At 40.5% G+C, this 16334-nt stretch overlaps 1 protein-coding gene across 4 annotated transcripts in view; it reads left to right on the plus strand.

Annotated features, from left to right (window-relative positions):
- Positions 1–16334, plus strand: part of SNX30 (sorting nexin family member 30) — a 111963-nt gene that overhangs the window by 37441 nt on the left and 58188 nt on the right. For all 4 annotated transcript variants that reach the window (XM_057498931.1, XM_036915631.2, XM_036915632.2 and 1 more), the window contains one exon: positions 14342–14533. In XM_057498931.1, the coding sequence (XP_057354914.1) occupies positions 14342–14533 (192 nt within the window). The remainder of the gene's footprint in view (positions 1–14341; positions 14534–16334) is intronic.

Consider the following 16334-nt stretch of genomic DNA (forward strand, 5'->3'; position numbering starts at 1 on the left):
TGCTGTTTATTAATCTCTTGTATATTGGCTGCAAAACAAGCCTTTGCATACATGGAAACACTGCCTGTGTCCACAGATAACCCCATAGCCACTGCCGCACCATCCATCACCTGGGAGCCACTTTCTTTTATCCTCGTGGTTTATAGGAAAATACAGTTATAAGCTTTATCCCTCATTCGTTCCTTGACTTGCTAACATCATCTGTTTCTGCCCCTGTACCCCTCTCCTCATCTGTACCTGATCTGAAATCCTTCCCCTCGTCTTCATTCACAGGGCTCATTTCTGCCTCTGAGCTCAGAACGCCATGTGAGATGGCCAGACTGACCAGTCTTACATTTAAGGCCCGTTTTCTCACATGTACTTCCTTCCTGCCTTTTTTCTGTGTTCTTTGGTTTACTTAGTTGCAAAACTCTTTTGAGCTGCTTTAGTTTAGAACATCCTATTTCTGCTTTTTCTTTTACTCTTTAGACTATGATCCATTTCTTGGTTGCTTAGTGCCTCTTTAAACTATTCCAATGAATCTGCTAACCATGGGAATAAATCCCCGCATCCAGTCTGGATCATGTCAGCAGGAATGTGGGAATTAAGATTTGGAGCAACCAGGTAGCCAGGTGGGTTTTCTAGCCTTGAAATCCATTTGCATTTTTTGGGTCAGAGGTGGGAACACTTCAGGCCTCTAAAAAGGATGCTGTGGGGGAGACCGTGTCTCAGGCTTCCAGGAATTCCACAGGAAAACATCTGTTTTAGCTCTTTGTGGTAAGATGCAGATTCCTGAATCAGCACCACTGTGTGCAATGCCACCAAATTAGTATTGAGAGAATACTGACTGTGCATCCTGTATAAGGAGAAAAAAAAGGTTTTCAAGCATGTGTGACCTATTTGAAGGTAGTCACATATTTCATTCTAATTTACAAGTTCTCTCTCAGGTTAGTTTTAGGTTTGGGGTGAGGGTTTAATATGTGTCACAAATCATTGAATGTGAGAGTGCCCTATTCTACCAGAGGGCGGTTTGGATTTGGGAGCTCATGGAAGTTGAAATGTGCTTTGTTTCCTCTTTTCACTTAGAGAGTTTAGAATCTACAGGGCTTAACTCCCCCCCACTCCCATGGGTATTTTTGGGACTCTAAAAATGATAGATTCTCTCCAAACAAAGATTCAGATTTGAACATGCACATGCAAAATTTTGTACATAATTTTTGGCATCAGGTGCCTAGGGATTTTAGGAAAAGAGTCTCTGTTATAGAGAAATGGTGAGCTTAGGTGATTTTTGAGGCAAGGACACTTTTAGTCTTGCTAAATGTGTAAGGCTCTTTAAGCACAGCTGAGTGGTATGGGCTGTAAGCGTGCACTTAACAGTAACCACTTGGCACTTGCTATTGGTAGGTGAGTCCAGTCCTGTTCTGTTCCTCACTTGAATGGTTTTTGCTCTTGAAAAGGTCTGGTCTGGGGTGATGATGATTCAAGCATTTGATCATTTAGTACATATTGTGGCTCCAGGAGGAAGGAGGTTCCCCACTCTGGGCAAGTTTCCTATGAATCCACTGAGACCTAAGGAAGACAAGGGAAAACTTGGGATTAAAAATTTATTTCTCATGGCTCAGTCTCTGTCCCCTGGAGCTCCTCTGAATCCCAGCTGCTCTGCTCCTTCCCTCCAGCTGCATCACTGGGGGGCTCCCTCTCACTTGGCTTTACTACCAAGTTCTCTTCCTCCAGCTTCAGCACACTCTGCTTCCCCCAAACTTGCCTGGAGGAACTCCATGGGCAGGTCCCTGGTGACTGGCAGGTGCCTGACCAATTACCTACCAGGAATGGAAGGGAAGAGAATGACTGCTGTTCTTCATCTGTTACCTGGGACTGGCAATCCCGAGATGGACCAGAGGCTCTGCCATGGTAAATGTCACATTGATGTGCAAACAGGACTATCAAAGCCAGGCGGGGATCCTGATTAGAAAACTCCATTTACCCCACACATATGCAGCTTTTGTATAGTATATTGTTTGTCTAAATGAAAAATGCCTTTCCTTTAACTTTCTATAGGCATCTGACTTGTTTTATTACACTCTTGAGTGCGTTCCATATACATAGTGCTGGGTCAGATGGAGCGCCAAAACAGGTAAATCAGAACCAGGTTTTGTAAGATAAATGAATGGCCCAATTAAGAGGTACTGGTGAAGGATTGGAAAGAACTAACCTTTATCAAGGGATTATACTGGTCACATGATATGCTTTCTTTAATCCTTACACTTTCCACGTCATAGATGGAAAATTGGGGCTCAGGGACACTGAGTACCTTAGCCCACGCATGGCAAGGAGCAGAGCCAGAATTCAAGCCCATTCTTTGGCCTCTAAGCTCAGGTCTTCCCTCATTGCTCTTCTGTTAAAGATTAGAGTGGATGGAGTGGGTTTGGGTACGAAGAACATAGAAATGAGAACCTTAGACTGAGTGTCCACAGTAGGTTTAAATTCATAATCTATCCTCTGTTGATTACCAATCTTTATTTTTTTCTCAATTGTGATATAGTGCTCTTTGCTTGTCTACCTCACTCCCCTTCCTATGTAAGATATAAGGAGGCGTATCTGGGTTGTGGTGTAGCACAGCTCCAGATGAGGGGCCAGAGACCTGGGTTCCTCACATTACCACTTGAGTGACCCCATGCATACTACTTCTAAGCCTTTCCTTTCTTTTTTTTTTTTAAGGCCTGCAGATACTTATTTTTGTAATTTTACAAGAAAAAGATGGCTCTAAATAAGCTTAAGCAGTATTAGAAATATCAATATTACAAATTTCTGTAAGCTGTTTATATTGAAAGTATCATTTTTTCCCCTTTTTATTTGAAATAGTTTAAACTTACAAAAACTGAAAAATTAATACAATGAACATCCATATACCATTCATATAGACTCATTAACTTAATTTTTTTTGCTACATTTGTCTAAGGCTTTTCTTATATGTAACAAACAACTTGCATGATCTCTGAGGGATCCTATGCCCCAGACCCTTGTGTGATTTGGATGCAGAAATGTCAGTGGAAGAATGCCTTGGTTCAGTTGGCAGAAGGCATCAAGGTGGACAGAAGAGACCAGGCCTTCAGGCAGTTACATCTCTTGGATATGTGCTTTTTGAGGAGGTTTAATCTGTGCCGTTAGAAAGCCGTTCCTCGGGCTTTGGAGTACTCCAGTTGGCATGCACTTTCTTGGCTGGCAAGAGAGGCAGAACCTTCATCTGTGGGTCTTAGTTACTCAGTTAGGGACAGGCTTTTAGAAATACCTCTCCTCTTTCGGTGGCAGTGATTTCTCAGCCTGGAATGTCCACACCAAGCTCTCTCATCTTAAACCCATATTGCAATGCATTGCCCATAGAGGTTTTTGTGTCCACATGACCAGCTAGAGGCAGTCATTTGAACACAGGTGTCAGATCCTATTTCATTTGGTAACTCTGCATCTGGCACTTTGGCTAATGTGTATTAGGGGTTCAATACATGGTTGAAATAGTGTATCCTCCTTAGAGGGAATAGAAAGGGATCATGTCTGAATTCATTTGAAAGTGGTAGAAATGTCTTTGGTCCCAGGAATCATAAGAATGTCTGGAGAAGTGATTGCCAGTCAGGAGATTTTTAGAAAACACTAGTACCAGGCATTGGAAAGTTAGCCAAGGAATGTGGACTTGCACTCTTTCATTTGTGATCTTGTTGGAGGTCTTTTGCATCAGGCCAGTAGGTGGATTTTATTTGAAGGTCAGGTTTTCTGAAAAGCTAGGGAAGCATTTTCAGTTTCTAAATGACCTTATTAACTTACAGATGTATCTCTGAAACAGTCTCTTAACTCATGTCTGAGGAAGAGTCTTTACCTGATGAGAAATGGTCCAGAATCCAAGGTAGGAAAATGTAAGACTGTTCAGGGAAGATGCTAACCTAGAAGCCACAGACTGGTTGGTCTTGGGAATTTGGAGATACTTGTGCAAGCAACCTTGGAAGTTTTGAAGAATATTAGAGATAGGGGTTCCAGGGCAGGGGTGGGAAGGAAGGAGGACTGAACTTCCCACTAATAAGTAAGGTCTAGAGCTGAGGACATATAATTAAGATGTGTTTGAATAACTGCAGGCAGGGGAAAAAAAGATAAATTCCTGCATCTTAAAGTTCCATACTGTTTATATCACTATTTCCTATCTAGAATTAAAAATTATGTAGACATTTTTATAATTATATGTGTTAGACTTGCTGTGTTAATAAACAGCTCCAAAAATTCAAAGTTTGCAGCAAACATTAATTTCTAGGTCATCTTATGTGTTGGTGGCTGTGAGTCAGTTGCTGTGGCTCCTTTCCACAAGTTCTTCTGTTCTGATGGCGCAGCCCCTGTTTGGGAGGTGCTAGTTTTAAGGCAGAAGAAAGCCAGTGGAAACTGGTAATGGCTCTAAAGTGTCTGCTTCCATCTGGTGTATGTCACATTTGCTCATGTCCCATTGGACAGAGCAGGTCACATTGCCAAGCTGAAAGGTGAGGATGTGTCCTCAAGTGGGCAGTCACTTAGCAATGGTAAGAATGTATAATCTTCTTAAAGGAAGGGAGTTAATAATTGCAAATGACAGTGCAATCTACCATATAGTTTATGTCCTCTCCTTTTGTTACTGAATGTCATTTATTTATTTTTAAGAATGTAATTTTAATTTATTCATATTAATCTTTATGTCTACAGTAACATATTTAATTCACCAATTTATTGAGTCTCCTTTGTGAAAAACCTACCAGAGAGTCAGGGCTAATATCATGAGGTATCAACATAGATTTGGATGACTTTTTCTTAGGTAAAACTACTTCGGAAACCATTGTATTTTTAATTGCTACATAAATTTTTTTACCTTAGGCTTGCCCAAGTCAAAGGCTAATAGTATGCTCATTCACCTAAAGCTCTTTCTCAGTTTATTCCCCATCTGTTTGGAATGTTACTCCATGTTTTCTTCTATATCATTTATGAAAATATTAGGACATGTCCCAAACATTATGTTGTGGGGGACAAACGTCCATAGATATTCATTCACTTCTGTCCCTATTTCTTTGTTTTTTACTAGTTCTTCATATATGATATAAAATTGTTTTAGATATTCTATTTTTATAATTCTATAGAAAAGTTTATGTTAAAAGTTTATATAATTCTAAATAAGTTATATTTCTTTTTTTTTTTAATTAAAGGTATCACTGATACACACTCTTATGAAGGTTTCACATGAAAAGCATTGTGGTTACTACATTCACCCATATTATAAAGTCCCCCCCATGCCCCAATGAAGTCACTGTCCATCAGTGTAGTAAGATGCCACAGAGGTATTGTCTTCTCTGTGCTATACTGTCTTCCCTATGACTCTCACACACACCATGTGCCACTGAACATTGAATACATTTTCTCCCTATTATGTGTATGAAGATTTTAGGTTAATTTGGTGGGTAACTGATCTCTTGCTAGGGAGTGATGTTGTGGGTAGCTGCATGGTTTCAAATATTCTTTGTAAACACTGCAGTGCGTGGAACTCTGCTGCACATCGTAGCATTCATTCCCTACAGTCTCCAAAATGATTTGAATAGCGGGGTGATACTAGGTATCTTCTGAATTTGGTGGATATGCTTCCAGTGTTTCACATTGCTTGCCGCTTTAAAAAATTGGTTATTGAGATCTAATTCCCATATCCTAAAATTCACCATTTAGAGTATGTAATTGAGTGGTTTTTGGTATATTTACAGCTTTGTGCCACCATCAGTACTATCTAATTCCAGAATATTTTTGTCACCCCAAAAAGAAGCCCTGTACTTAGTAAGCATTTTCTCCCATTCCCTCTTCCCCTCTAGTCCTGGCAACCAAAAATCTACTTTCTGTCTCTACGGATTTGCCTGTTCTGGAGCTTTCATGTAGTTGGAGCCATACGTGTGGCCTTTCATATCTGGCTTCTGTCACTTAGAATGTTTCAAGGTTCTTGTTGATGTTTTCTGATACACACTCTTAAAATATTTTGGGAACTTGCCTTTTATTCCTTAATTTCACTTAGAGATTTTAATGCAATGGCCAATATCGATTCATTACCAGTGAATGAAACCAACAAGCATTTTGATAGTTGTGGACATGATTATATCTGACAATGATTATGGGATCAGTTAATGTAATAATGCATTAATAAATTTCCTTATGTTAAATCATTCTTGATTTCTTGGAATATGTTTGACTCGATCCTGCTGTATTTTTCTTTATGAAAATTATTTTAATATACCATTTGCTGTTACTCTATTGAGGATGTTTACACTTAGATATAATTTCTCTTTTTGTCCTAATATTTTGATAGAGGTAACCCTCATGAAATGATTTCAAAAGTTTCTCCATTAAAATAAAGTGTCTTACGTGTCTCATATAGAAAATTACCGAGTATCATAATTCTTCCAAGTGGTAAAGATACCTCAAGACAAATGCTGGGCATAGAAGCCACAGGGCATAAATATGCAAAGAAGTAAAAAGCTAACCTTTTCAAAGAATATTGCTTCTCTCTCACTTACCAACTTTACTTTCCCTGTATGGCCCTGGAAGACGGCTGGTTAGCCAGAGACGGGTAAGATTCCTCAAGGGAGGAACAACCTAAGACAGGCACAATCGCAGGGGGAGCCATCAGGTGAGAAATTGGGGATCAACAGAGGTGAGGCTTAGAACCTCACTCCCCCTGTTTTGAGAGAAATCTTCTGCATCCATGGATGTTTTGTTGCCCTTGTGTAGCTTGGATTAATACTTTGTCTATAGGCACAGACCTGATCATCTACACTTGCCCTCTTACAACACTAGATTATGCTTTCTATCTTTATCTTGCATCTACCTACCACTTCAGCATTTTATTTAAAAAAAATAAATAAGGGAGAAATGTGGGATTCACATATAAATCAAGTATAAAAATCAAATGAATAATCATATCTGACTTCATTGTTTATAATTCATGATGTGTGATCAAAACCGAAAGTTTCTGTGATATGACTGCCCTTGCACTGTTCACCATGTAAGAACTTAATTCACTATGTAAGAATTTGTTCACCATGTAAGAACTTGTTCACCATATAAGAACTTGTTTGTATGCTTCAGAAGATTGGAGACTGTTGAGAATTAGGCTTGGGGTTGATTAATGATTGTGCATTGAGTCCCCTATACAGAATTTTACTGTTGTTAACAACCATTTGATCAATAAATATGAGAGATGCCCTCTCCAAAAAAAAAAAAAAATCTCATAAACAAGAGGATCCTAAGTGTCCATGACAATTCAATGTAATTTAGTATTCTAGATAGCATCCTAGTACAGAAAAACAAATTTGGGAAAAAGTGAGGGAGTTTAAATAAAGTATGGAATTTAACTATGAAAAAAATAAAAATAAAAATAAATAAAGTGTCTTAGAGTGTTTCAATAAAACAGGACCATTAGAGCTTGGTTGTAAACTGTTGAGGCTTAGCTCTCCTTTTAGTAAAAATTCACCGACAGTGGTTCTGTGGTTATTTATTTAGGTTTTCTACTTCAACTTAAGTTCACTTTGTCCATTTATTTTCCTGCAAAGCCATCTAGCCCATATCGACTTCTAAGTCTATTGGCATAGTATTCATAGTACATCCTTATAATTCATCATCATACATATAGATGAGATTTTAAGAGTCATTGCCTGCTTTTTTTCACCCCTTTTTCTATATTGATCAGGCTTCCTAAGTTTTAGTTTACCTAATTCATCTTTTAGAAGAATTAAATTTTGGTTTTGTTCATAAGTTTTACTCTTTCTGTTCTGTTTGCAATTTATAACCTTAACTGTTTTATTCCCTTTTCTGCTTTCTTTTGCTTTAAAAAAAAAAACGGGAGCACAAAGTAGATCTGCCTAAAGTATTCTGTTTCTTGGGATAAATCTTTTTCAAATGTACATATTTATCTGATCTTGAGGACTCTGCTTCTTTCTTCCAATATTTGGTTTTCTTGGGTCGGGATGATAAGATAATGTAGGCTTGATGTATTTATTTTTCTGTTTGCTCATGTCTGATGAGGTAATGCTGGCCTGCTATTTGCCTCCCATCAGCATAAGTGAATTATTGGATCCCTGCTGTTTGTCTTGATGTCAGAGCTGTCTTCTTGGGTCTTATATTGAGTTGAGTAATTGGTTGACAGATCCGTTGAGTGATCTGTCAATGGAGACAGGAATCAGAAGAAAGCAAGCCAGGGTCTTGGGCAGTAGGTTATTTATCTCTCATCGCGATGGATCCCGACTTTGTGCTTGGCGGACCGCCCAGGGCAGCTGACCTTTGATCTTGTGTCGGTGAGATGAAGCCGTGCCGGCAGGGCGCCCTCTGCTGGTGGTCCTCGTGTGCTGTATCTGCCTGTGCCTGGCGCCCCCTCTTGCTCACAGCACAGACACGCTGGTGGTCTTCCTTTGCCCATGGCTTGTTTCCTCCCCACACCCCAGACCACTGCACTTTTAAATTCAAGTCCATGTGAGGGGTTCAGGACATTTTTTTACATAATCTTGGTAATGTTACCCTAACCTCAGTGACATGGGTTAAGTGCACCTTAGTTTTTTGTCTCAGCTGTGTCCCAGTTATATCCAGAAGAAAATCTTTGAAAATTTTGGCATTTCGAATGCCTTTCCTAGTTTCCAATCTGGTATGATTCCAGTCACTGCTGTTCTTTCTCTTTTTTTCCTCACTGCTCTTTCTCTCCTGTTCTTCTCTAGGTTGTTAAGTTAGTATCTGTAAGTCCAGGGAGAGGAAATCCCGGGGCAAAATACCTCTAAAAACCGAAATCAGTTACAGGGAGAAATAGTGTCAAATCCGTTTATTTCTTACAAACTGCAGTCTGGGCCGTTTCTCTCTTTCCTGCTCCAGCAGAAGCAAAACCAGCCCTCCCTCTCCCCTCTCAGGTACAGATAAGCCCTCCTTGCCCAGGTATGGAGATGAACGTCTCTCCACCCCTGAGGAATGATGCAAATGCACTCAAGCCATACTTCTTTCCACCTCTGAACGCCTATTGATATGCAGATGTACTAAAGCCAGGCAAGATATTCTGGAAATGTCACAATTTTACACACAGGGTGGAAAGGGGGAGAAAGCAAAGATATGTGCTCAATTTACTGACTTTATGTAGAAGTCTAGATTTATAATCTTTAAATGAGTATGTAACATTCTTATTAATGTAAACACAATCATTTCCTGGTTATTGAGCCTTTGGGGTTTTTCCAGGGTTCACTCTGTGTTCTTTGCTCTGTTATGAACATCTTTGAATAGAACATTTTTGGAATTTTTTTCCCTTTGAATTTATTCTCCAAAGTGGACTTAAAGTTAATTTTACAACAAAGTCAACAATGAAGAGTGTTCTGTTCAGTTTGTGTAATACTTACTGTTTAAGCCTCTCCTGTGTGCCTGACAGGAGGGAGGCGAATTAAGACATGTCAAGTGCAGTCTGTGAATCTGTGCATTCAGGGAGCCCCATTACCCCTTTGCTGATAGTAAGGGTGCCTTGAAAGGCTTTGTCAAGCTCTTCTGAAACCAGGTCAGCGTGTTCCCCACAATCCTCTAATAGTATCAAGAAGAGAAATTAGAGTATCTCAGCATGATGTGTTTTTATTAAATCCATATTGGCTCTGTACCACTTTCTTTTCATAAACCATAAGTTTAATGCAATACAGAATTTTGCTGGTGATTTATGTTAATTTAATAATCTGTCTGTGGCTGGTTGGCTGGCTGGCTGGCTGGTGGATCTTTTAACTGAAATTCTTTGAACCCAGAGGGGTTTCTAAAGCAGCCTAGGTATGTATTTCTCTTCCTAGGTAAAAATGGGGTAGAGGCAGAGAAGAAATTCTCATATACCTGAAACCTACATGGTGACAATTGGTACTTTGGAGCAGTGAGGACTTTTCATTTATTATCAACTGTTCAGTTGTAACTTTCACAACAGCTACTGTAGATATCTATTGCTACAGTGAAATCATGAAGGAAAGTGTATCAGAAGCACTAATTATATCTGGACACAGTTTTTATTTTCAGCAGCATTTATTAAGTGTCTGCTGTGAATCCAGCCCCTTAGTCTGTAAGTAGCTGCAAGAATACTTACAGATAAATAGACTTTTTTTTTTTTTTTGAGTGTGTTAATGGTGACATAGCATCTGTGGTGTTCCAGGCACTATTCTGATTGCTTCCATACACTAACTCAATCCCATTATAGCCACTTTATGAATGAGGAAATTGGGGCAGAGAGAGATTAAGAAACTTGCTTAAGTCACACTGCTAGGAAGTAGTGGAACTTGGGTTCAGAACTGGACAGTCTGGCTCAGGTTAGACTCGGTTTCATTATCATTCAGCAGACATTTATTGAGTCCCTTCTCTTGGCAAGGGATTGAGTTGGGTCATTTCTAAGAGTCATTCATTCACAAATACTTAGGGAGTACCTACTCTGTGCCAGAGGACAGGGGATGAACAAGACTAAGTCTCTGCTCTTGGGGAATTTACCGGCTAGTGGGAGTCAGAGAGTAGATCAGTATAAACTTTCAGAACGTGGTAAGTCCGATGACTAAAATAAACTGAGGGAAGGGGCTGGATAGTGATGGAAGGGGTGCAGAGATATTTTTAGATTTTGTGGGCTGAGAAGGCCTCTCTGTCACTGTCATTTGAGCAGAAACCTGTTTGAAGAGAGGAGCCAGCCCCATGGGAGTCTGAGGGACGAGGAGGGTTCCAGGTAGAGGGAGCAGCAAATACAAAGACCTGAAGGTCAAAGGGAGCCAAGACCAGGGATTGAGGGCAGGATGAGCAGGGCACAGGTGTCCTGGATGAGGTCGTGTTGACCCTTGTGGGTTGTGGTAGGGAGTTTGGATTTTATTCTGAGTGTGATTATAGTTTCTGAGAGTTTTGATCAGGAGAGTGACATGCTCTTCCAAAGAGTATGGAGAACGGCCTACAGGGAAACAAAAATAAAATGGGCTTTGTGTTGATCCAAGGGAGGCCCTCACTTCCGGCCCTGTAGGTCTGTTGGCCATCAAGGTGCTGCTCTCCCTCAATGCCTGCTCTAGAACTTAGGTCTCCGTGTAGCAAACCTCTGCTGGAGGGCCCTGGGTGGGGAGGGTCCTGAACCTGGGTCATTCAGTTCCCCTGACCCCCCTGCCCTTTCCTCCTAAGATGTTCACGTCTTCCCTTCACATTCGTTTCCCATGGAGATCATGTCTTGAGGGGAGACATTTGGAGAATAACTTGTATTACAAGACTAAGGGAAAACTTGTTGGCTTTATTTACGGCCAGAGAATGAAGATGAGGGACCGGCTTGGTTTGGAAAAGCCACCCAAAGGGGATTCAGATTGGTAAGAACCTTGAGCTAGACACCACAAACCAGGGTAGCATAGCAATGATTAGCTTTGATGCATTTAGACACATTACTCAGCTTCATTATCAGTAGAGACACTATCTGTCCTGTTAACCTCATGAGGCTGACATGGGGTGCAGTGAGATGAGAATGTGGACATCCTCTGCACAGATGTGCCATGGAAATCTGAGCTGGTGGTGGTCCTTTATAGGAAATTACAGGCATTTGTAGCTCATTGGCTATTTGTATATGCTCAATTAATATTCTGGGAAACACCCTGTAGTAAGGGTGCTAGTGTTTTCTCTGGTCACATAGTCGGAAGAGGAAGGAATCTGCAGTGTGTGACAAGACGTGGTTGACTGACTCTCCCCTCTCCCACCCCACTAACTAATTTAAGAACTAGTTAACTTCCCCGTCTGGCCAAGACGTCTCAGACCTTTGTGTGGGCTGTTCCTGGAAGGTTACTGGCTGCAGCCCCCAGAGCAAAGGTTAGGGGAGTTGGCTCGGAGTCACTGGGAGGCCAGCAAACAGGCGGCCAGATAATTACACACACTCAACACATACACCCGGAGGTGAACAAGGCAGTTCCAATTGTTGGGGACTCACAATGTGTGTGTATGTTATATGTGTAAATAAATGATTCAAATTGTGAAATTTGCTTTGGTGGAAGTATCTTCAAAATATTGAGGAGGGAGTGACTAATTCCGCCAGGGAGTGGGCCAGGGAAGTGTCAGGAGGAGGGGCCATTCGAGCAGTTCCTGTGAGATACTTGGAGACCTCTATCTTCATGAAAGAGAGGAAGGGGCTTGCAGGCACACATGAGGGGTACAAAGGAGCACGGTGGGTTCTGGGAACTGACCGGTCTAGGCCAGGCTATGGAAAACTGCTCTCTGAGCTGATCGATGTTGGTTTATCTGACTAAAAATTTTTAATTTTCTTTTTTGTGCAATATTTAGCTGTTGAAGAGCCTGTGTGAGGCCCAGTGTGCTAGTGTTGGTGAAATATGAGTGTGGGCCCCCTGCAATGCCTAGCATGGGCCTGCCTGAGGTTAGTTGTTTAAATATTTACAGAAATGCTGAAGATGTGATGGTTATCTCAGAGCTCAGAGAAGATGGCACCTCTCAGACCACAGATTCGGGACACGGGCCCTGCACGCCCTGCGGTGTCAGGATGTTGGGGAAGCAGCCAGATCAGCTGGGCACTGCTGTAGCTAGATTCTGCAGTCCTGTCCAAACCAAGAGCAGCTGCTAAGGGGTTTGCCTTCCCTGCTGACAATCCCCAGGCTGAGGAGAAGTGGAGGGTGGGGTCCATTCCCATGAGTAACTTCTGTGAGAATGATACCCTTTCAGAAATTACAAAAATATATTTGACACCAAGTAAGTATGTGGTTACACCAGGCAGTGCTCCCTCTGCCGTTCCAGCCCTCTTCCCGATGGCTCGTGGTCAGCTGGAAGTCGTGCATGTGACTGCTAGGTTGACCTCTCACTTCCTGTATGTTCCCTTATCTGGGGGCGAAGTCATATCTGACCTGCATGCAAAGAGAGAGAATTCAAGCACCTCTCCACCTCCAACCTGTGGTCTGATGACCCACAGGCCGGGAATGTTGCCTGCATTCCTGACCAAGGCCCTTTCCATGGTGACATGCCACTTTCTTGCCATATTCTCTAGTCTTTGCCTTCTAATGATCCCAAGGTGACATTCAGAGGCTTTGACATCTGCTAGACAGTGCTTTGTTCTGTTATCAAACCTGAAAACCAAAAAAGGTAACTGTCAGACTCTACCTTTTTTGGATATTGTAGGGGCATAATTTATTCCAGTGGCTTCCTACTAAGGCCTATAGAGAAAGAGGTCCATAATTTTAAAAATCTTTTCTTTCCTTTCTTTTCTGTCATTGCTCTCCCCACCTGCCCCACTGTGAAAACTTTCTTTATTGTGGACTATTTTAAACATGTACATGAGAGGAGAGAACTGTATAATGAACCTGCAAACATCAGCTCCAGCAGTTGTCAGATTTGGGACATCTTGTATCATCTGTATCCCCACCTCTTTGAAGCAAATTATCAGTCATCCTATCGTTTCATCCACAGATATTTTGGTATATATTTCTAAAAGATGAAGACTGTAAAGGCGCCGTATTTCCATTATTACACCTAGAAGTTCTTTAATATCATAAAATAACTGGTCAATATTCAAATTTACCTGAATATCTTAACACATTTCATTTTAATCAGGATCCATTGAAATTATTCATCTGTCTCTAGAGTTTCTTACATTTCTAGGGGCTCCTTCTCTTTTTTCCTAGCAGTTTGTTTATTGAAGAAACCGGGTCTTTGGTTCTCTTTATCTTCACATAGTTGGGAGTTTGCTGATTGAATGCTCATAGTATCATCTAACATCTTTCTCACTCCTCTGTATTGCCTGTAAATCAGTGTTGTTTCTAGAGATTTGTTCTGAATTCAGATTCAGCTTTCTGGCACGCATACGTCACAGGTGCTGGTGGGAGCTGCTGACAGGAGGCGCATAATGTTCAGTTGTCTACATATTCCTACATATCTAGGTATGATTGATTGAGTTTTTTAATGTGCTAAGTATTTAAGAGGGCTCAGGCCCCTTGATCTTTCCCTGGGCCCAGGTGGTGGTCTTGAGAAAGTGGGGGAAAGAGTATGTGGTGTAGTCAGAGCTCTTCCTCTGTGGAGGTCTGACAGTGGTAGGGGCTTCTGACGTTCTCTGCCCCTCCACTGTTTGCTTCTCTGGGTTCCTCCAGCGCTTGCTGGAAGATGCATTGGCACAAATACAGTGTAGAGCGTTGCCAAAGCCTCTTCTCTTGGTCATAGAAGACGCATTCACTTAAGAAATACTAGATAAAAAGAAGCTCAGAGTCTTGGAAAGCTATTTCTGTATTTAGAGGTATGTCTTGGGGTAGCTACATACCAGCCACTTCTGCTGCTGTTCTCCAGGTGTGTGTTTTCATTTAGGTGTAAAGTGATTCCTTTCTTCTTTCAGGATCTCATTTTGCCCAACGGTGGTACTCCGGCAGGTACTTTGAGTCCAGCTTCTTCATCCTCCCTGCTCAACAGACTTCAGCTTGACGATGACATTGATGGTGACACCAGAGATCTCTTTGTCACAGTCGATGACCCCAAGAAGCATGTGTGTGCGATGGAGACCTACATTACGTATAGGATCACCACCAAAGTAGGTCCCTTCGCTATCTGCTGCCCGTGTTGAATGGTCTTGGGGAATTGGAGTCCTATAGAAACATCACATTCTCTTGAAATTTTTAAATCATTGTATCAACCTGAATCTCTGTGATGACACCATGATTATAACTTGGTACAACTGGAACTGGTTATAGGGAGAGGAGTGAGAGAAGGATGGGAACTAATATTTATTGATTTTCTGCCATGTGCCAGGCGAGTAGTGGGCAGGGGACTGAGGGTGGATTGATTTTCACAGCTTTCCTAAAAGGTAGATCGGTTAGTTACAATTTCAGAGACGAGAAGCCAGAAGGAGAAACTTTAGGTGCCTTGTTTATGGTTACAAAGTTGGTGACCAGGATTCTAATTTGAATTTGTGACACTGTAAAACCCATATTTTTATTTTCAAACTCATACTCTTTACCTAATTTCACTTATAAAAGAGTAACTTTAATGTATCATTTTTTGCTTTTGAAAATTATGTTTTGAATATTTAAAATAGCACTAAAATTTTAGGTTTGGAACAGGGTTTCTCATCCTTGGCAGTATTGACTTTCTGGACTGTGTAATTCTTGGTTGTGGGAGCTGTCCTGTGCATTGCAGGCTAACAGCATCCCTGGCCTCTCCCTGCTAGACGCTGATAAGACCCTTCCCTAACCTCCAGCTGAGACAACCCCAAATGTCTCCAGACTTTGCCAAGTATTTCCTGGGGGATGAAATTGCCTCGGTTGAGAACCAGTGATCTAGAGGAAGAGTAACAATATCTGCACTGTTAGGGACAAAATTTGCATTATCACTTTTTACTTTTTGTTAAAGTGTTTTAGTTAGGAAACAGCCCTGTTTACTGGTGTTCCCTCTCCACCGTGGGCCACGTGACTAAGAGGTATTTAGATAGTTTTAGAGGTTTAAATAGAGTGAAGATGCCTTTGTGGATCGTATTAAGAGAAACATTTATAAACATGTTTCTCTTCTGTGCCTTTTCTCTTTCTCATTGTAGAAAGTAATTATTATTGTAAAAGTTTAGTAGGTTCTGTACTTCTAGATTTTTGAGGGAAAAAAGAGTCAGAGAGTAAAGCATGCTCAAATTTTGTTTCTTCATCTTTTATGGGATGATATGTTAAATTTGAAATAGATGAAGGGGCTTAAGAGGTACAGACTTCCAGTTATAAAATAAATAAGTCAGAGGGATGAAAAGTACAGCATAGGAAATATAGTCAGTAATATTGTAACAACTTTGCATGATGGCAAATGGTAACAGACTTATCATGGAGCATTTAATGATGTAAATAAACATAAATCACTATGCTGTATACCTGAAACTAATATATGTCAACCACATTTCAATAAAAAAATTAAAATTATACAAGAACGAGCAATACATTATTGAGAAAAATATTACAATACTAAAGACTAAACACAAAAAAATACGAGTCTTCCTTAGCCACTCTCACTTCTATTATTCTCATTAAAATTTGGTTTGTGTTCTTCCAGTTCTTTTTTCCTTGTATTTACATTTAGTGCTCATGGTCAGCTAATTAAAATACATATATAATTCAGATTTCACTGTAATATTATTTCCTAATGTTCCCCTCTGCAATATTTTTGAAGATCTTTCCATATTCATATATATATGTATATATATATATATGTAGTGTGTATCCATATTTATATTTATATACATACATACATACATACATATATATATATAGAGAGAGAGAGAGCGCTTATTCTTTCAACCTCTGCCTAATTATGTATGCCATAATTATATAGAACATTTATGGACTCTTAAGCCTTTCCCA

The sequence above is a fragment of the Manis pentadactyla genome, chromosome 3 (genome assembly GCF_030020395.1).
Source record: "Manis pentadactyla isolate mManPen7 chromosome 3, mManPen7.hap1, whole genome shotgun sequence".
NCBI lineage: Eukaryota > Metazoa > Chordata > Mammalia > Pholidota > Manidae > Manis > Manis pentadactyla.